This window comes from Accipiter gentilis, chromosome 17, assembly GCF_929443795.1.
Source record: "Accipiter gentilis chromosome 17, bAccGen1.1, whole genome shotgun sequence".
NCBI lineage: Eukaryota > Metazoa > Chordata > Aves > Accipitriformes > Accipitridae > Astur > Astur gentilis.
Genome location: NC_064896.1, coordinates 16,211,818 through 16,233,521, shown reverse-complemented (window position 1 = coordinate 16,233,521; position 21,704 = coordinate 16,211,818). Strand labels below are relative to the sequence as shown.

The 21,704-nt window shown below is 39.0% G+C and overlaps 1 protein-coding gene across 6 annotated transcripts in view; it reads left to right on the top strand.

Moving 5' to 3' along the window:
- INSC (INSC spindle orientation adaptor protein) overlaps positions 1–21,704 on the top strand; it is a 148,675-nt gene that overhangs the window by 77,027 nt on the left and 49,944 nt on the right. For all 6 annotated transcript variants that reach the window (XM_049819858.1, XM_049819856.1, XM_049819859.1 and 3 more), the window contains 5 exons: positions 1,125–1,470; positions 2,857–2,909; positions 4,539–4,662; positions 7,116–7,229; positions 14,215–14,340. In XM_049819858.1, the coding sequence (XP_049675815.1) occupies positions 1,125–1,470; positions 2,857–2,909; positions 4,539–4,662; positions 7,116–7,229; positions 14,215–14,340 (763 nt within the window). The remainder of the gene's footprint in view (positions 1–1,124; positions 1,471–2,856; positions 2,910–4,538; positions 4,663–7,115; positions 7,230–14,214; positions 14,341–21,704) is intronic.

Below are 21,704 nucleotides of genomic sequence, written 5' to 3'. Positions count from 1 at the left end.
AGAAACCGTAGCCTGTCTGCGAAGACAAAGTAGGTAAAGATGAATGCAGTTGTGCAAACTTTGCTCTGCCTGCCCTCTATATGCTGTTAGATACAATGTTAATAATGCTAGTCACGTCTCATAAAACCTGTCTGTGTATATGGTTGGCATGAAGATTAAGGGATTTTTTATTAGGATCTGGGTACCACACTATAAGAAAAAAATCTAGGCAACTCTACTGCAACGCTCTGGGGAACTCGGATCCATCACAAAGATGAGCTCAGAACGCTCAGCACAGCTGCTGCCTTGGGTACCACATTTTACTAGCTGGAGGGTGCAAGGGCACAAAATGCATTGACCTCGTGTCAGGCTATCGAATGGTTTGGGTTGGAAGGGACCTTAAAGATCATCTAGTACCAAAGACCATCTAGTTGCAAATATATATTTATACTTATCAAGGAGGTTTCAGCCTCACTGGTTCACGTCATATTTGCTGTATTGCAAAAATGTGCTTTGGAAGTCAGATGTGCAAATTGCACAGAGAGCATTGAGAAATAAGGGGGAAGGTAAAGGACTGGTCAGGAAGTCGAATCCAGCTGAGGTTTAAAGGATTACGATATGACAGAAACAGATATTGCTGATAGTATTGTTCGCTGTCTTGGTTTGGCTGTGTCAGCGTGGGTGGAAGGGCTTTGGAGAGGTGCTGCAAGGTAAAATTTTTTCTGTTAAGTGTCTAATAGGCAAAGTGTCTAGAAAAAGCTGACAGTACAGTCCCATAAACAATAAGCAAACACACCCATAACTTTGCTCCTTCATCATATTAAACTCTGTACAAGAAACATTTCCCCCAAAAAGTATAGTTTAAACTTCTCCTGTTTACTGAACTCTAATCTCTACTGATTTTTCACAAATAATTTTATAACAGGTTATATAGCGTAAAGGTGATTAAACAACCAAAACCTATGTTTGGAATAGAAAGCTAAGCATGTCACTGTGTTACTACAAGCAAATTGTTTGATCAGTTAGTTGCCTTTTGTTAATCCGTTGCAACCTGGTAGGTGGATGCAACTGTATGGTATTGCTGGTGGTAATTCTAAGGTTATTTTGCTTTACCTCGTTCTTCCTTCTCTTTCTTTGCCTTCTAGCATGCACTTAATTCAAATGGATTCTGTTCAGCGATGGATGGAAGATTTGAAGTTGATGACAGACTGTGAATGTATGTGTATTCTTCAGTCCAAGCCAATCAGCATTGAGAAGGATGAACAAAATGAACTTATGCTTTCCTCACAATATAGCACATGTGATAACTTGCAGCTGCTATTAAAAAGAGCTTGGATCATAAGCACAGAGTTGACCAGAATTGCTCAAAAGCTAGAGAAGAATAGATGGCAGAGAGTCCACAGCATGACAGTAAGAGTCAACTGTCATGTACGTTCAATGATAAATGAATACAATACGTTCACTAGGAATTCTTCAGAAGAAATGCACCAGGTAGGATGCCTTAGCTGATGTCACATTTCTCTTGTTTAATTTTTTTATTGTAGTAATTAAAACTTACTTTAAACAGTCTGTAAGAAATCCTGACATACTGATACCTGTCCCTTGTTTGAGGTTTTCTAATCCTATTTCAGTGATAGAAACATTCTTGTCTAATTTTGGATCCTATTCTATCATAGGCTTGATTCTGAATGTTAATAATGTTGACAAATTACACTGAAAAAAGTTTTGTTTTTGAGGACTACTGGACTACAATAACTAGACGCCCCATCATGAGTTCCTTTGCATTTATGATGTAGAAAATACTACTTTTTTCTTAACTTCAGTTTTACAGAGTCATAAAATAGAATCATAGAATCATTTAGGCTGGAAAACACCTTTAAGATCATTGAGTCCAACTGTTAACCTAGCACTGCCAAGTCCACCACTAAACTATGTCCTGAAGTTGCGACATCTTACATGTCTTTTAAATACCTCCAGGAATGGTGACTCAACCACTTCCCTGGGCAGCCTGTTCCAATGCTTGACAATCATTTTCGTGAAGAATTTTTTTCCTAATATCCAGTCTAAACCTCCCCTGGTGCAATTTGAGGCCATTACCTCTTGTCCTATCACTTGTCACTTGGGAGAAGAGACCAACACCCACCTCACTACAACCTCCTTTCAGGTAGTTGTAGAGAGCGATAAGGTCTCCCCTCAGTCTCCTTTTCTCCAGGCTAAACAACCTCAGTTCCCTCAGCCACTCCTCAGAGGACTTGTTCTCTAGACCCTTCACCAGCTTCATTGCCCTTCTCTGGATGCAATCCAGCACCTCAATGTCTTCCTTGTCGTGAGGGGCCCAAAACTGAACACGGTATTTGAGGTGTGGCCTCGCCTGTGCTGAGTACAGGGGGACGATCACTTCCCTAGTCCTGCTGGTCACACCATTTCTGATACAAGCCAGGATGCCGTTGGCCTTCTCGGCCACCTGGGCACACTGCCGGCTCGTATTCAGCCGACTGTCATCCAACACCCCCAGGTCTTTTTCTGCTGGGCAGCTTTCCAGCCACTCTTCCCCAAGCCTGTAGCGCTGCATGGGGTTGTTGTGACCGAAGTGCAGGACCCAGCACTTGACCTTGTTGAACCTCATACAATTAGCCTCGGTCCATCAATCCAGCCTGTCAAGATCCCTTCCTACCCTCAAGCAGATCAACACTTCTGCCTGTTTAAAACTCCCATTTCATCTCTACTTGTTTTATTCAGAAGAGTAGAAAAAGTGTGTCCATATGAAATACTGTGTTTCTGGAGGATTTTCACCTAAGTATCACCTAATTATTTATTTTTAGAAAGCAATTGTGTATATGGATATTGCTTTAAAACCACTTTCTCCTCTTTCTGCAGTTTGAAAAACTTTTATTAGACAAGTGCTCAGAATTTACAGCATTCACAGAAAGGTAATTTAAATTTTCTAGCTGAAATATTAATTTTGCTGTTTTATTATGTTGTAGAATTTCTAATGAGAAGCACAAATCTACTAACACCCTCAAATGTTTGAACTAGGCCCCTGCAGCTCTGAAAGGCTTTCTAAATGTTAGCCTCTGGTGGGTGAAGTGAGTTGCTTTTATCTAAACTGCATCCTAATGAAAGATGGGATCTGTTGTTGCACAGAGCCTAGCATAGATACAAAGCTGCATGCAAGTGGATTTTTTTGGCTTTTAGACATCAAGGAAGAAAGTCTGGCTCTGGTGATATCAGTGACAACATTCTCTTCAAGTTCAGTGGAGCCAAGATTTCAGCTGGTGTGAAAACTTAAGTTGCAAGACTGTCATACTACATGGTCCTGTATGCACATATCCATGTATTAGTAAATAAAACTGAAAAAAATTCATATTCCTTTAAATTGCACTTATAGGTTTACTCAGTTCTGTGCACTCCAGGATGCTGAGAGTGGAAAATAAGTATCTCTGTATAATTCTTCTCATGATATTTCCTCTGCCTAACATAAGTTACCCTGTTTCCTCCAGCACAGTTCAATCAGTCTTTTTTGATTTACTTTAAACACCGTGCAAGTCGTTCTGCTTGGGGGATCATCAGGGAAAAAGAGACCATCTAATTATCAGGAAAGAACATTTCTTGAGTACTATTGCTTTTTGCCAAACCCACACAGCTCAGACTTTACTTTTTAGTCTACTATGAGACACACTGATTTAATGAGAGCTCTGATCTCGTAGTGCCTGTCCCAAATCAGCCCTCTCCCTGCTTAACTGTTTGACAAAAAGTTGTTATAGGTGGGTGAAAGAAAGGTAAAGCTGAAAAGGGCGCCTACTGTGTAGGTGGAGACACCAATCAACCAAATGATATCTTCCATTACAGTGGCCTGCCTGGGTGGAATATGTCTTGACAATTCAAATGAATAAATTTCTGTGAGGAAGTATTAGTTATTTCATTTGAATTGTATACAGTTTTCTATCTTTATCTCCTTTCTTCAGTTACAGCTAAATGTCACTGGTTACAGGATAGTTTTACTAACTCTGTAAAGCTTCTGTATGTAATCTTTCTGTGTAGAAGGCCAAATTTTACTTTTGAGTGTGCTGTTTAAATTTAAATGAACTCTACTCATCTGGACATACATCCATTTTGGGTCATTATCCTGCTATCATTAAGAAATGAAAATTATTGAAAGCACTTCTTTGGTCATGAAAGATGGATGGATATACACAGCTGCAGTTGAAATGCAAGCATCCTAGGGTAACTGTAACTATTAGCATAAGTGGAAAAATAGCAGAGTTACACTGGTATAAAGACACAGCAACTGCAGCAAAAATTGGCCTGTGGTCTGTGAAGTACATTGTGATGCCCAAATTATTCATTAATGTCCACTGTTGTCCCTTGGTATACTTACTATGTGTAGACAAAGCTTTCACTAAAGTCTGGTATGTTGCTAATGGCACAAAACCAGTGTCCTTCTGAACAGCTGAATTCTGATTATATCCCCACAGACCTCACGATAATCAGCTTGATAAACCAATAGTTGTCTGTTGCATCTTTTTTCCTTCACTCCTTTCCTTTCTCTTCCTTTTCAGGTGCATACAAACTGAAGATGAACAGATACTGAAGTCCATGAAATCTTCTATTAATGAAGCGCTCACTAATGTTGCTCAGTATTTTGGCCAGTTGATAGAGCTGGTTTTAACACATGAGGCACAGGTTAGTTTATAGTTTAAAAAACAGTCTTTCAAAATTGTTGAATCTTGAGGGGGAGCATCCAATAAGAGAAGGATTAGAAATACAGCTCTCAATTTTCAGCAAATTTATGATCAGTAATTCAAATAACTTGCGAAGAGATTTAGGCGTTTGTATTCTCAAATTCTCCAATAACATCAAATCCCAAACAAAATGATTTTATTGTTCACTATGTTACTTTTCCTGATGTCTCCTTCATTGCAGGACATCTAATTTCTGGACAATGTCTTGTTAACAAAACCTTTGGACACATTTTCTCTTCCTTTCATACAGACACTACTTTTCTTTAGAAACCTTGAAAAAAGTCTCTCCTGCTCTCAGTGATTCTCACTAAAAGCTAAACTTTTTAGAAGATGTACATATAGCAAGTATATTATTACAGAACACATTTTAACCAGTGCATGTCTTAGACTCTAGGAAGTAGTGATAAAATACAGTGTATGTACAGATTATATATGTGTGTGTGTTCTAGAAACACTGCTGTGTCATTGCAGGCATGATGTATAGTTTCTAGAGGTGATTAAATGTAGATAAATACACTGAGTAATTAGGCTAAGACTACAAATGCATTATTTTTTTTTCCATTAGACCATTCTTGAAATAGCAACAACTTGTAAGTCTAACCAATCTATCTTGACTTACACTGGTTTCTTTCTTGATCTCATTAGAAATCCTTTTGCACCCTCTAATCTTCCCCAAATAAAAAACCCCAAATGTAATTATGCTCAATTAATTTGTCCATATTTTAGAGATGATGTTATGCTAAAATTTTGTGTTGTCCCTGGAGAAAAAGAAATGAGAGACTTAGTGAAAAGGAAATAGTTAAATGGTACTTACTACAGTGCTAAAACAAAATTAATGCACGATATTGGACAAATTCTAATATACCTTGATGCATTCGGATAAAAAAGTTGTGGCTCTTTCAGAAACATCCCTTAGAGTTTTAAAAGAGTATTACTAAGAGGTAAGAATCTCCAGAATACATTTGCAGAATTATAGTCAAACCAACAAGGTACCTGCTGACGTTCTTTGGTTAGGATTTATAACTACATGAAATGCCACATATGAGTTGAAGTGTGCTAATAATTTTGAATATTGAAAATTCAGTAAGTTGTGGTTGTTTTGATGCTTATTCTTTTTTAGTATGAAGAGCAGCTCTTATTGCTAATATTCCTATCTTGGGGCACTTTGGCACCTACTGATACACCTGAAATCCTAATTCCTTTTTCTTTTAAGGGAGCAGAATTAATAACTCTGCATCATCTCATGTGTATTTGTGTGGCTGAAGACTTGGATTAGAGGTCATTAATAAAAACACTTTTAAGAACAGTTTTCTGAGCCATTCGGTCAGGCTGCGTGCCCACTTCTGCCATACAACTGCATTGTCTGAGGGTAGTTTGCTGCTGTGGTACAGACCAAGTATCTGTGTGAGGGGCCAGAACTCTCAGTTTAAATTGTGTACTCAAGTACTTTCTTTTCTAATCAGCATATCAGGATTTTATTCAGGATAGCTGCATATCAAAATGTGAACTGGTAAGTTATGTCTTTTATGGAACATTTTTCTAATGCTAAAGGTGAGAGAACACAGCCTCTTAAAGGGAAGATAATTGAATTTTGTATAAATAACAATGTAAAATGTAGGATAATTCCTTGCACTTCTTCTGAAGTTTGGTTTAAATATAAAAATGCTTACCTTCTTCCTTCTAGCAAATATAATTAGTTCTTCCTCTAATGATTTTATGTACTTTCAGAAAGAGTAAAATTAAATAAAATTCATATTTTTGACAGCTGTGTTTCTCTGTGAAGCTGCAATGGCACACATGCAAAAGCAAGATAATTATTTGCAGAGATAAAAATATTTAACCTATTTCATACATTGGATAAATAAACTATATTTCTCTACAAGAATTCCTGGTATTGGACAATGACATTTTCTGCATAGACCAAGAAGACTGATGAACCCTGAGCATTAGAAATTAGTGTTAGGAAGGGTATGGCCATATTCCTTATAAATAAGGGAGGAAATCTTGTATCATCTTGTGATACAGCTTCTTACACTAAGACAATTAGTTGCCTTCTGGAAAATTTTAGTTCAATCCCAGGCCAAACCCAATAATAATTTATTAAGCAGCTGAAGAGTCCTTTATTGAATGTTCTCACACACATACATGTTCACTTACTCTGTTCATATTTATTTTTAAATATCATTATTCCTGGTTACGTCTATTCAAATGCAATGATAAATGTGTTATGGTGTTATCAGTCTGACTCCTGCCCATGGTGTTTTCCTTTCTCTGGGTGAGAAGCAAGATGATATGGATTAAATGAACTAGTCTTTCTACTCTATCTTATCTTTAAATATAATACTAATGTTTTTCATTGGAAGTAAATTATGTTTCTTATCTTATGTCACACAGAACCTGCTGAGACAAATAGAATTGTCGAATAGTATGTACATCACTGAGTCAGCGATTAGTAGTTTATTCAGCCTTACCCAGGAAGGTTCTCATCTGTGCCGTATCATAGCTAAGGTAAGGGGATATACACATTTAATCCCAAGTAAACCAGTAATACAAGTGAGTTTTTTTACTTAACACAGTAGTGGTTGTGAGTTTTGAAATGTACAGTACAAGATGAAATTCTGTATTTCAGGAGACAATCTAGGTTAAAGAACAACAAAATTTACTCTGAGAAACTATTTTTTTCCCTTCTTTTGCTGCTTTTGCAAGCCTTACTCTGCAGAGTTTATTACCACAATTATCTGATTATATTTTGTATTGGTTTTGTGTGGCAAGGTTTTGGTAGCGGGGGCAGGGGTTACAGGGGTGGCTTCTGTAAGAAGCTGCTGGAAGCTTCCCCTGTGTTCGAGAGAGAGCGAGCCCATACCAGCCGGCTCTAAGACGGACCCGCCGCTGGCCAAGGCCGAGCCAATCAGTGATAGTGGTAACGCCTCTGTGATAACATTTTTAAGAAGGAAAAAAAAATTGGGACAGGGAGAAACAGCTGCTGGAGTGAGGAGTGAGAACATGTAAGAGAAACAAGCCTGCGGACACCAAGGTCAGTGAAGAAGGAGGGGGAGGAGATGCTCCAGGCGCCGGAGCGAAGATTCCCCTGCAGCCCGTGGTGAAGACCCTGGTGAGGCAGGCTGTCCCCCTGCAGCCTAGGGAGGTCCACAGTGGAGCAGATCTCCACCTGCAGCCTGTGGAGGACCCCACGCCGGAGCAGGTGGGTTCCCGAAGGAGGCTGTGACCCCATGGGAACCCCACACTGGAGCAGGATCCTGGCAGGACCTGTGGATCTGTGGAGAGAGGAGCCCATGGAGCAGGTTTTCTGGCAGGACTTGTGACCCCGTGGGGGACCCACGCTGGAGCAGTGTGCTCCTGAAGGACTGCACACCGTGGAATGGACCCACGCTGGAGCAGTTCGTGAAGAACTGCAGCCCGTGGGAATGGCCCACGTTGGAGGAGTTGCTGGAGGACTGTCTCCCGTGGGTGGGACCCCACGCTGGAGCAGGGGAAGAGTGTGATGAGCCCTCGTCCTGAGGAGGTGAAGCGGCAGAAAATAACGTGTGATGACCATAAACCCCATCTCTGTCCCCCTGTGCCGCTGGGGGGGCTTGGTGGTGAAATCGGGGAGTGAAGTTGTGCCCAGGAAGAAGGGAGGTGTGGTGGGAAGGTGTTCTGAGATTTCATTTTATTTCTCATTACCTTGCTCTGGTTGATTTATAATAAATTGAGTTAACTTGCCCCAATTGAGTCTGTTTTGCCCGTGACAGTAATTAGTGAATGATCTCTCCTGTCCTTATCTTGACCCGCAGGCTTTTTGTTATATTTTTCTCTCCCCTGTCCAGCTGAGGATGGGGGAGTGATAGAATGGCTTTGGTGGGCACCTGGTGTTCAGCCAGGGTCAACCCATCTCATATTTAAAAAAAAAAAAAAAAAAAAAGGCTGCAACACCCCAAATCTTCAATTAAAGAAAGCTCAGTGCCTCTGCAAGGAACTGCAGTAGGATGGTAAGCTCCAACAGGCTTCTGGGCATTGATTCAGCTACAGTTGTCTTTTTGCCACCTGAGGTATTACCACTCCCTTCAGCATCTTGGGCATCTTTTTATTGTCTCTCCTGACAGTACTTTTAAAGTACCAGACACATACATGGAGAGAAACTTTACAATTAGCCATGCATATGGCTGAGTATGCAGAGCAACAGCAAAACCTCTTCAGCTATGTGTATGGAGGAGGTTAGAGAAATTATTAAAGATGTAATTTTAGAAATACTTTGCATCTGTTATTTTCCTTTTACAGAGGAATGTACAGAGTTACTTCTGGCAGCATGTGCTTGTGTTTACTGAGTAGTTAATGCTAACTTTTCGTATAAATGAATTGTTCTGCCAAGATCAATGATACTGGCAATCCCTGCAGAGTTTGCACCTTCAAGGACACCTGGATCTTGAAAAAGTGAGAAAGGCAGGGCATTGTGTGAGTCGAGGATAGGATAATCACAACCACAGTGTATATAGAAAGAAGAAAACCTCCTTTCTCAAGCTTTTGCTTGTGGAGTGGTGTGCCAATCCCTTGTCCTGCTCAGAGATGAGGTTAAACAGCAGCACTTAATTCATTTTACTTTTGATTTGCCTTTAGATGTATGTTTTTACCATTCATTAAAGTTACTGCTCTGTTCTGAAGGCTGCAGATGACATAGACTCAGAAACATGTAGCGGATCCTGGCAACAGCCTGAGAGGTTTAATTTTTTCTAAATTGGTATTTGAGCTCCACTCAGTGGTATCCAAAAACAAATGTTAAAATGTTGAGTATTGAGGAAGTGCAGAACGAACAAATTGAGGAAGATCAGTCTTGTGCTTTTTATCATTATGTGAATCCTGTAACAGTTTAATTTAGCAGAAGTGAAGTGTGACCTTCCACAAATCATTAAATTAACTTATTGCTAAACCCTGGATGTATCACAGGTTTACAAGGGAGGAAGTGAATCCCTTTATGCAAAGAACCCTAAGTGGCATTTTGTTGCCAAATTACAGTGCTGATTGCACCACCGGTCCTATGTGTTAGTTTCCTCTGTGCACTGTGAAATAATTTGTCCTGACTCACCATTATCTTTCACCCTCTGTATTGCCTCAGTTACCTGCATCAGTGAGCAAGGTGGCAGAGGAATTGTAACACACCAGAATTTTGAATTCAGTCACTTGACTAGTTAGCTATGACAGTGAAAGTGCAGGGTGATTTAAAAAAGAAAATAAAAAAATTCTGGAACTGTGCCCACTCATTGAGAAGGTGAAAATGGATTCAAGATTTGCAAAGACCTCAAAACCTCCCACAGATACAGAAATTCCCTTGAGAGTTGTCATATTATCTTCTGTAAAAACTAGCCAGAGAAGTGGAATATTTATTTACAGTGAAAGCAAAACGCAACAAATTTGTTCACATAACCTTGAAGTCTCACTCTCCATGACAATGTGTGATCTTGTGGAACTTTGTTGTTCACTTTTTTCCTGTCCCAAGCTATAAATTACAACTCTAAAGCAATCTAAATCTTGGACATGCAAACAAAGAACCGTGATAGTATTGTAAAGCTAGAATATTATAGGAACTGGTTTCTCACTTTACATCTTGGTAAGGGTTTTGGTCTTCTCTCTCTCTCCCTCTCCTCCCCTGCCAGTATTTTACTAAAATTTAAAAAGGCTTTGAAAAACCAACCTCTTATGCTGAAGTGTCACCTATAATTTTATTCCACCTGGAGGCATTCTTTAACTTTTTTTTTTAGCGTGTAACTTTAATCTGCTGTGAAAGAGTCATGTTGCTGACTTACCCTGACAGCCAGCTAGTCATTCTCACTAGCTGTCAGAAGTGTAAAGACCAAGATCTCTAACACAAATGAGTAGTAGCAAGGGCAAGATAAGAAATGAAGGTAGAAAGCCTAAATAATAATAATAATAATCCTTGAATTCTGAGCTAATAGAAGAACCAACGTTGAGCTGTGAGTTTTGAACCATAATAGGTAGCATTCATCTACAAGCAACTACACTGGTGGCAGCATAATTGAAACTCCACCAGTTTAGATAATCTGAAAACCAAAAAGAGAAAATGAGGAAAGGAAGAGTGAAGTAGAGCACTTGTAACTACCAGGGAAAAGTTTTCATCAGGTTTCTGTCTGCAGATCAGTTTCCTACCTTGGGAACCAAATACTGCTAAAATACTTTTCTGTCAAGTCTTATGACACATACTTAAGCATCAAACATTGTAACTAACTTGCTGTATCATTGTTTGCAGTGATGTGTTCACAAAAGTCTTTTTTATTACATTATATCTATTAGATTTTGATCCTGGGATCTTTCATATTAAAAATTATAAATTAGTCTTGGTTGTTAAAACTTTACCTTCATGTTCTGAGAGCATAAGGAGATGCTAAAAACCAGAAATTATAAATTTTGAGTGGACTAGAGCAACTGTCAAAAACTAGCATTACTTGAAGTAGACTGGTTCCAAACTGATTTGGCTTTGTAACAACCAGAAGAATCAGTAAAAATCAATTCCAGAGTTACAATAAATAAATGCTGGGACATAGAATGATAAAGGAAAAAAGACTTTATAAATAAATCCATTTCACTGATGATAGAGTCTAATACCAACTGCATTGAACTGGATGCCATAATAATAGTCTCCTAAACGAAAGAGAAGCAAAAATGAAGATAATGAAGATAGCCATACCGTATTATCACATCCTTCTTTGGGGAATGCTTGACTATCTGAGTTCCATATAGATGTGCAGCAGATCACTTGCTCTGAGAAGCTCCTAATACATCTTGGCCTTACCTTCTTTGAATGTCAGTTCATTTTCTAGCAAGTATTTATTATAAAGATTTCTTTGGAGATCATTTTTCAAGCTAATTATAAATGTTGTCCTTTATGAGGAAAGGTTTGATGAGAATTCACTGCACTTTGAGTCATTTCAGGCTGAAACTGGAAAATATTACACCTTACAGTTGGATGCCTTTTCTCTCCCCTCTGTGTTCACTCAACTCACTATGCATAGTGGGGCTTTTTATAGTCGTGACCCCCTTCACATACTTTTGTCATTGTATTTCAGGTGATTTTCATCTACTGCTAGCCATTCTGAACAGCAGCATCTCAGGGATGTCTCAATGAAATTGAATTCCTGTTAATCTAATATAGGAGAGAAGTAGGTCATCAAGCAGTAAAGCAAGTTCTCCTCTCTCAGATATTGCTTCACAGAATATGTGAAGCCTGTCCCAGATGAAACTTGAACTACAGCAAGAGCAGCATTTCATGTGTTATTTGGTCAAAACCTGGAAATGCCAAAAAATCTGCAAAGGATAAATAAAAGCATGCTTAGACATATCGGGAGCTTTTGGAAAGATGCAAGTTAATCTCCAAAGCAAGCAAAGCTCAGTGCTGTTATGTTTCTTTGTCTGAATGGTACTGTTTACACATTTGACCAATCTATTTGTATCCCTGTCAGATGGAACAGTTTTGTCATCATTGCAAAAGGTGCAGGGGACAAATCTTGAAAAAGGTGAATATGTCCTGAGGAACGCTGAGATCCCAGTGAGGGGAGAGCTTTTGACAAACCATAGAACCAGGCTCAGTATTTCCTACCTATTCCATATTTCACTTGCAGCTCTCTAGGTTCATTACTCATGATCAATATTTTACAGCTTGGTAATGGCACACAGGGCACAAAAGAAACAGTTTAGATCTCCTATGCAGTGATAAATCACTTCCTCTGTCCCTCAAGAGGCAAAAGCAGGGCACCCATTTTTCACATACAAAGCTTGAAGCAAATGTGCCAACATCACTTGAGCTTTACTAGTGTTGTCCACAAACTTCTGCTTATGACTAAAGCAGAGAATCAGATCATCTCCAATTCCACTAAACTGTGGGGACTTTCAAATTGATAATAAAATAAACAAACCCGGTTACCTTAGGTTTGGGGACAATACTGTAGTAGCTTTTTTCTATATTTTTCATAGATAATTTAATTACCACTTGGGTGAAATATCAATATCCTTTGTGAAAGGAAAAATATGACAAACTTTTTTGTTGGTGTACTGCCTCTTTTTTACTTCAAAGGCTCAGAAATGTCTCTCTGCACTAGGCTATATATAGCAGTACTAGATATAAAATAACTCATGGAGATACATGTGCGCTTCTTACAAGTCCAGAAATAAATTTTACTGTTAGCAAACCTCAGTAAGCCTGCTGTTTTCACTGATCTTACAGAAATTACTTATATGTGTGCAAAGACATAATATAAAACTTCTGTCTTGAAAATATGTTGAGGTGCTAATTTTGTCTAATTCTAATTTTCTTATAAATTGATATATATTTTTGTTAGACTGAATAGATAGCTTTGCTTGCTCTATTATTGTCTATTCTATTCCAGCAGAAGTGGTACAAAAATGTAGAATTCTGAAAATGAGTGAAGTCTGAATTGTGGTCTGGAGGTTTTATATCAGTACAACCTGTTGAGCTTTCAAGTAACACAAATGGTTGAGGAGAAAAAGATTTTCTATGAATCTGAAAAATATTTTTATACCAAAGCTACTGAAGCAGGCTTAAAAAGGAGATTGTATATTCCACTTGGTCCATGATTCAAACTATTTTGAATTTACTACTCTAATCTGAATACTTCAGTCTGAGATCTTTCATCCCATTAATTTCATGTCATTGATATTTTAAATGCTTTCCTCTTCATTGTATGTCTGCTTTTACATAGTATAAGGCATCTGTAGTCTACCTGATGGCATAACATTTTTGAATGAAGGACAAGCCAAAAAAACCCCCACCACATGAAGTGCATATATTGCCTCTATTTATATCTTTCCATTTATTATGTGAACTTTGCTAACACACGTTTACAAGTTGTGTTAGAAATGATTAAGGATAGCTACTCTAAGGTTGTATATATACTGAAATCTTTGTCATTATTGCCTCATTTAAAGAAAAAAGTTGTAGGAATGCAAGTTTTATGTATTAGAGGATGAAGATATGGATTGTAACTGTATAAAACTTGACACCTATTTCCACCTTATTTTCAGTAGCTCTTCAGTTATATGATCTCTTTCATATTTTAGCATTAAGTAAATATTGTATGGAGCTCAGAAATGTAGAGGAATGGAAAATATATGCTAACAAAAATCTGTTTTAAACTAGTATCATATAGTTTAACTATGTCACTCCAGTTGCTGCCTATTGATAATTCTTTGTAATTTTCGCATGAATGTCAAGTTTAATTTAAATTGTGCTTGTAATTGGTAAAAGTCAATTCCTTAAGCACACCTCCCACTGAGGCTATATTACTTTTTCATCACTTAATATATTAGCGTTAATCAACTTGAGTTCTCTGTGTGAGCTTAACACCCTCTTTGTTGGTGTTGTGATGATAGCTAATTTGGATAAATTACTAAAGGAATCTGCCCCCATCCCAATCTCAGTTAAATACCAGAGAAACATTCAGTGCTGATTTTTGCTTTTCCCCTGCAGGAAGGAGGTGTAGTTGCTCTCTTTAAGATCTGTCGCCAGGATTGTTTCAGGTGTCTTTATCCCCAGACGCTGAGAACATTGGCATCCATTTGCTGCGTAGAGGAAGGGATGTACCAGCTGGAAAAGGTAGGCACTTCAGCATTCTTTACTGACTGTGTCATAAAACAGGGAAGTCTTGTCTTTAATCACTTCTAGGAACTGGTAACTTGGTGGTGTTTGATACTGTGCTCCATATTATGCTCATCTTTTCTGTGCTGAACGCATCTATGGTCTTTACAAAATTAGTCCCAGCAATAACATTATCCTATTCAGTTTGCACAAATAAACTTTCTAAGTGGGGATAATTTTCATAAAATACGTAAACACGTTAGTGAATACATCAAAAACTAGGGAAATTATAATTTCTGGACTCTCTGAAGTGTCTGTTTAGAAACTCTTATGTTTTAAATTAGCCTTAAAAGACAGAAAGCTTTATACCTCTTTAAATCCTTTCCTGTTGCTCAGGTAGTGCACCTGCTTGTGGTACTGCAGTAACTTGTGAGAGTTGTAAAATTGCACAGAAAGAACTGGGACAGATATAGTAGCTAGCCAATAGAGAAATGTCTGCTAATCAGCAGCAAGTCTCATAAAAGCCAGTTTTAACTGGGACAGCAAACATCAAAACATTATCCGGATAAAATTATATCAACTGCTTAGGCTCTGTTCCTTTCTCACTCTTACTACGTACTGCTGTGTTTTGGAAAATGAACACTTCTGGTCACTAAATCATGATCTCATCCTTTGTATTTCATAAAACAGTCATCTTCTACAGCTGAATAATGGCCTCTTCAAGTTAATGATAAATGATTTCACTGCCACTTTACATTGACGTATCTTGTAATTTACTGCCCAGAATTTAAGCAAACCGTGACAGAACATCTGCAGCAAAAAGCAAGTCTCTGAGCTTACAGTAAATGAAGATGACTTAAATTTTTTTTGACATAATGCTGGTTCAGATTGACACCAGAATCAGTCTAAAAGGATCTTTCATTATGTCCACTATAATAGTGGAATTAATAGAGTTAGAAATGGAAAAGATTGATTCAACTCACCTGGTCTAATTCCTGGCAGTGTCAGCATGCGTTTAATGTGGCCCATATTAAAGCTGACAAAACAGGAGTCCTAGAAAAAGTAGTAACTCTCAAATTCGTATGTCTTTGATCTACTTTAATGTTGGTCACAAGTAAAACTGTTCAGCGTAAACTTTGTCACAGTCAGGATTGGAGTAGGGTTTAAAGGATTTTTAACTGAACTCTCTGCTTTCAGTAGATCATTTTTTCACCTGGGTCTTCAATTCTTAAATTACATCTTGCCAAATCCTAAATCTGCAACACGAGGGGCTGGATGTTAATCCTACTGACCTGACTGAACAGACACGTTTATGACAAGAGTATTTTGTTATCACCTTGTCTGCTTCTTTGCCTAAAATTGTTTTGCTGAGGATCTGTATGTTATGTGGATCCAGTACATGCCTGGTTTCTGGTGGGAGAGAATGAGATATTTCATATATCAAGAGAAACAAGGAAATTTTCTCTGCAAGGAGGTTAATGATCCTCCAAGTGCTAATGGAGTTTAAACAACACAGGCCAGTACAATTCTATGTCGTCTGTAAATAATCTATCAGCTGGTGACAGTTTACCAGTTTATAGAGCTGAGGAAGGGTAGTAAATGAAAAAGTTTTACTACTCTCTGTACTCTCTTTTCACCCTTCTTGTGCACCTATTTAGAAGCAATAAGATATTCTGACCATAGGGAATCAATGGAAAGTGCATGAATCAGATGACCAGTATTTTGATGTGAACAGCACTCCAGTTTTTCGTATTGTCATGTTTAAATAAGAATGATTTTTTTTCTTTCAAAATTTGAAGTACTCTTGCAAAGAACAAAAAAGAGGGTTAATAATATTAGCATTCCTATCATTACAGAAATTACTATAGGACTTCTTATCTGGCAGAAAGGGTAGCTTCTATTATGCAATTAAGTACCTGGGTGGTGGTGAAGCATTTAATTTGCTCTAATGTGAATATCATTATGCCACCTAGTGCATTAAAACATCAGTGCAATTTGAACTTGATTTTTAATGACAGAAACCTCATTCAAAAAGATAAAGCTTGGCCTCCAAACAATTCAGATTAGGTAATTCAGGATTTAAAAAAAAAAGCAACCAACCAACCAATCCCCTCCCCCCCCCCAAAAACCCCCAACCCCCCCAAAACAAACCACAGACCCCCCCCCGCCCCCCCCCCCCCCCGTTTTTCAATTAGATTTCACAACCATTAAAGTGTTTAAAAGACCACTTAAAAGAAAGCCTGGGAGATGAACTAGGAGGGTGGTATATTTTCTGCAGTAATTGTGGTGCTTAATTAACAAAGACATTAGGAATATTGTTTATTTATCCAATGCTCCTTGATCTTGCCAACTCAGTAGCAACACAAGAAGGTAAAAAGAACATCTGTGTTAACGTAGATGGTTATTTAGAAAGCAAGCAAGGAAGTCAGTAGTTCACAGGAGGCAATCCAAGTGGAGAGTATTTTAACATTTTTTCATGGGCTTTAAGATACCTGAATATTAGGCTTTCTTAATGTGAATGATGTTATACAGGGTTTAAAGCATTAGTCTTGAGGGCATTTTTGGATTGCAATGTGGAAATACTGTCCTCCTTTACTAGTGAAGGAAAGTAACAGTTGAGTGCTCATTTCTAAAGATGTAGAAAATTACCTATTTTAAGCAAAAATATTTTCCTCAAGTTTTTAAAAAATAATTCTTGTTCTTCCCAGTCATGCATCTTTAAATATATATCTGCACTACTCTCTTACCACCACACTTGAAGAAACCATTATTACTTTTTCATCATCTTGATAAACAAGCCAATCTTTGCTATACTTACAATGAACAAGTAGTTGTTGCAGTGACTAGCTTTTACTCTTTTAGGTGAATCTATTTGGTTGTCTGTACAATAATGCAAAATCGGTTGGTTAAAACAACTTTTTTTAGAATAGTTATTCTTTCACTTGCAAGTACTTTACTGACTTTTGAAAAACTGTTACTTTGTTGTACCTTGAACTACAGAGGTCCAGGAACTCAACAGTAACAAATTAGTCAGTGTATTGGTTTTGTGTGGCAAGGTTTTGGTAGCGGGGGCAGGGGTTACAGGGGTGGCTTCTGTAAGAAACTGCTGGAAGCTTCCCCTGTGTTCGAGAGAGAGCGAGCCCATATTAGCCGGCTCTGAGACGGACCCGCCGCCGGCCAAGGCCGAGCCAATCAGTGATAGTGGTAACGCCTCTGTGATAACATTTTTAAGAAGGAAAAAAAGTTGGGACGGAGAGAAACTGCCGCCGGAGTGAGGAGTGAGAACATGTAAGAGAAACAAGCCTGCGGACACCAAGGTCAGTGAAGAAGGAGGGGGAGGAGATGCTCCAGGCGCCGGAGCGAAGATTCCCCTGCAGCCCGTGGTGAAGACCCTGGTGAGGCAGGCTGTCCCCCTGCAGCCCAGGGAGGTCCACAGTGGAGCAGATCTCCACCTGCAGCCTGTGGAGGACCCCACGCTGGAGCAGGGGGGTTCCCGAAGGAGGCTGTGACCCCGTGGGAACCCTGCGCTGGAGCAGGTTCCTGGCAGGACCTGCGGATCTGTGGAGAGAGGAGCCCACGCTGGAGCAGGTTTTCTGGCAGGACTTGTGACCCCGTGGGGGACCCACACTGGAGCAGTGTGCTCCTGAAGGACTGCACACTGTGGAATGGACCCATGCTGGAGCAGTTCATGAAGAGAACTGCAGCCCGTGGGAATGGCCCACGTTGGAGAAGTTTGTGGAGGACTGTCTCCCGTGGGTGGGACCCCACGCTGGAGCAGGGGAAGAGCGTGATGAGCCCTCGTCCTGAGGAGGTGAAGCGGCAGAAAATAACGTGTGATGACCATAAACCCCATCTCTGTCCCCCTGTGCCGCTGGGGGACTTGGTGGTGAAATCCAGGAGTGAAGTTGTGCCTGGGAAGAAGTAAGGGGTGGAGGGAAGGTGTTCTGAGATTTGGTTTTATTTCTCATTACCTTACTCTGGTGATTTGTAATAAATTGAGCTAATTTTCCCCAAGCTGAGTCTGTTTTGCCCGTGACAGTAATTAGTGAATGATCTCTCCTGTCTTTATCTCGACCTGCAGGCTTTTTGTTATATTTTTCTCTCCCCTGTCCAGCTGAGGATGGGGGAGTGATAGAACGGCTTTGGTGGGCACCTGGTGTTCAGCCAGGGTCAACCCATCACAGTCAGGCACTTAAAGTAGAAAGCTAGTGAAGAAATAGTCTCATTTTGTGACTGAGGACTGTGTGTAAATAAATGTTCTATGTAACCTGTGCTCCACAAGTGGAAATCTGGTCCTTCAAGCTGTTTATGGATGTCTGCTTGTTTGGTACACTTTAACTTCATAATCCACTGTGACACCAGCAGGTTTGAGATCATTGTTGGGTCTCAGCTGCCTGACCAGTCCCACTTCAAAGAGGAGTGGAAAGACCCTGGAAAAGCAATCAGAATTTTCCTCCTTTGCATTATTCCTGTAGCTGCCTGTCCCTGTACCCAAGAGAGATTTGTCACCTGTGTCTTGTGGCATTTGAGCATGCAAACTTTTTAGGAGAAAGCTCACTGCATCAGAAAGAATGGCTATTCTTGGTTTAGGCATTCCAGATTTTATGCAGAGACAATATATAATACAGGTAATAGATAATACAGAAAATAGCTAAAATCGCTAAAATCGGAAGAACTGGAAAGGAGTTTGGGGGAGGTGAGCATGACTGGAAACTGAAGAACATGGAGACCTGTTTGTGTATCCAGCCCTGAGGCTTAGGACAGAAATATAATGATGTAGTGGGAGATCAGTTCTCAACATAGGCATTTGTTGAGGGTTTGAGAGGGAAGAATATCTGAACCTTCATCAGTGTGCTTTGAAATCTTAATTTACCTCAAGTGTTCCCAATGTAGGAAGGACTGTTGAAGGCCCAGAGCTAGAATAGATTAATGTGTGATTTTCGTGAAACTTAAGGTTAAAAAAAAAAAAAAGTGATCCTGATTGTCTGATAATGTACGTCCTGCAAATTACCTTAGAAATAACTGTACTTCAAATACCATTTTCATTGTCAAGATACAGGTAAAATCTAACAGATATTGTCTTCAACCTGAAGCAACCTTGCCTGGAAAAGGGGTTTATGTTTGAATACAGTTGTACATCTTTAGCACGTTGTTTGCCTGAAGCAGTTCTTCAGCCCTTTCCCTTCCTGAGGCTGCATTAAGTCCTTCTTTTGCAGAGCTCTCTGAACAAAGTGTCTCCTATACACATGCTGGCATGCAGCCTCGTTGAAGTCTGACTGTGGTGGTTTCTCTGCTTCAAGTCTGTCCATACAACGTTTGTTCTTGACTGGTGCTAGAAGGCATGTCTTTCCAATTTTTGCCCCATGCTAAAGCTCAAGTTGTGTGATTTTCACTGAGGCAAACTTCCCACTGCAATAAAGGAACTGCAGAGTTAGTGCAGAAATAAATAGCAAACAGATAGTGCAAGGTACTGCAATTTTTACTGTGCATGTGAAACATTATGACATTAAAAAGCTGCAACTCAGCTGGGACCTAGATCAAGGCTCAACTGCCACAAACCCGTAATGATTTATACAAATAATCATTCAAGCAGCTATGTATTTGTTACTATATATTAACACTGTGCAGTGTGTTTACTTACACTATTCAAACTACTCCAGAAAGCAAGACACCTGGAATCAACTCATTAAGAGAAGATATTCCAGAAAGACTGGTGACAACAGTTGTTACTTTCATAAAACCTTCTTTTTAACAAATGACACAGCTTTTATCACTGTGCTTTAAGCAAAATTGCCTAGGTATACATTATAAATTGCTCTGAATCCTTCATTTAAAGCACATTATATCAAATTACTTACCTCCAGAAAAAGAATCTGAAGGGGGAAGCAAGTACAAAGTGTACAATTTTTGTGGTTGGGAAACTGTATGAACTTCATGAAGACTTCTTAAACATAAGTGACCTAAAATGTATTGTTCACTGTGAACCCAGTCTGATTTTAAGAACAACCATGATTTTATACACAGTAATAATTTCTGCATGATGGGGATGTAGTCTGTCGATATATATGAAAAACAAGCTTTTGGTGGGAATTAAGTAAAAAGTTTATTACAGCACTTGGAACTACCATTTACTTATAGCTTTTGGGTCAGTCTAAGCTGATTACTTCATTCAGCTCTACCCACTTTGAACTTTCAGTTTCAAACATTAACTTCAGTCAAAATCAGGGAGTAACTTTGTTTCAGATGAAGTATATGTGTTGCCTTAAATCTGGGCTGCTAAAACTACTAACGTTCATGAAGCTGTAGAGTGAGACAGAAGTGAGAGTTATGGAGAGGGCTTTGATTATGAGGGCTTGGATGACCTGGTATGAGGTTATATTCACCACTTCTAAAATCTGAACACAAAAATTAGCTGGTGGCCCATGGATTTCATTGTCACAGCATGTGAATGCTCCACAATCATGAAGGTTTTTAATTTTCATAGTACCTGGTATATGATGGAAATAACTTCGTTACCACAGAAGAGATCACAAATTTGCCTGATCTGGATGAACTATATAGCTGTCTTCATATTTGGACATTCCAAGTGCAAAATACCAGGGGAAGCAAAACATTAGTAATGGTCTCCTAGAAAAGGTGTGTGAGATTGCCAGTGATTAGGAAGGAGAGACCCATAGGTTGCCTCATTTAAAGCATGTCTGCAGGTTGTTTGCTTCTTTTAAGAAGTGCAAGAGTAGTGTTCAGATTTCTGATCAGCAGTGAAATGTTGATTTTTATTACGGCAGGTAGTGGCTTATTCACGGGACTTCCAGCAATGAGAAAATGCAGGAAGTGCAGAGGTCTGCCTCAGCCTGTTAGCCTCTCTTATCCTCAGAGAAGAGCTTTGTGTTAAAATTTCTTTTTGTCTGGTAAATATATGAAAAATTCTTATGGCCTGTTTCAGTGGGTTTGCACCCAGTTAGTTTAAGAACAAGGGATTAGATGGGCCTATAAAATGGCAAAAATTACATAGCTATTTTATTCTAAAATGAGTTGAATTCAAGAGCTTAAAAGATTAAGCTTTTTTTTTAAAGAAAAAGATTTTCAAAAAAACCCCCATAGTTTTCAAAAATAAGTTTTAATTCATGGAAGGCCAAATTTCATGTTATTCTGTCTCCTGAGTATGTATTAACAGCAAAATACAGGACTTTCAGAAGTCATTAGAAGGTGATAAGTGGATGAGGGGCCCTTGTCTTATCTCTTTCCCACAAAAACAGGTAACATGCAAGGTTATAATTCTTTCTGAGTTTTTCATGGGTTGTGTTAACAAACACATTCTCAACACTGTTTTACGAAGGGGAATATGATTCTTGTTTGTTCCCCAAAGTAGTGTTTGTTTACAG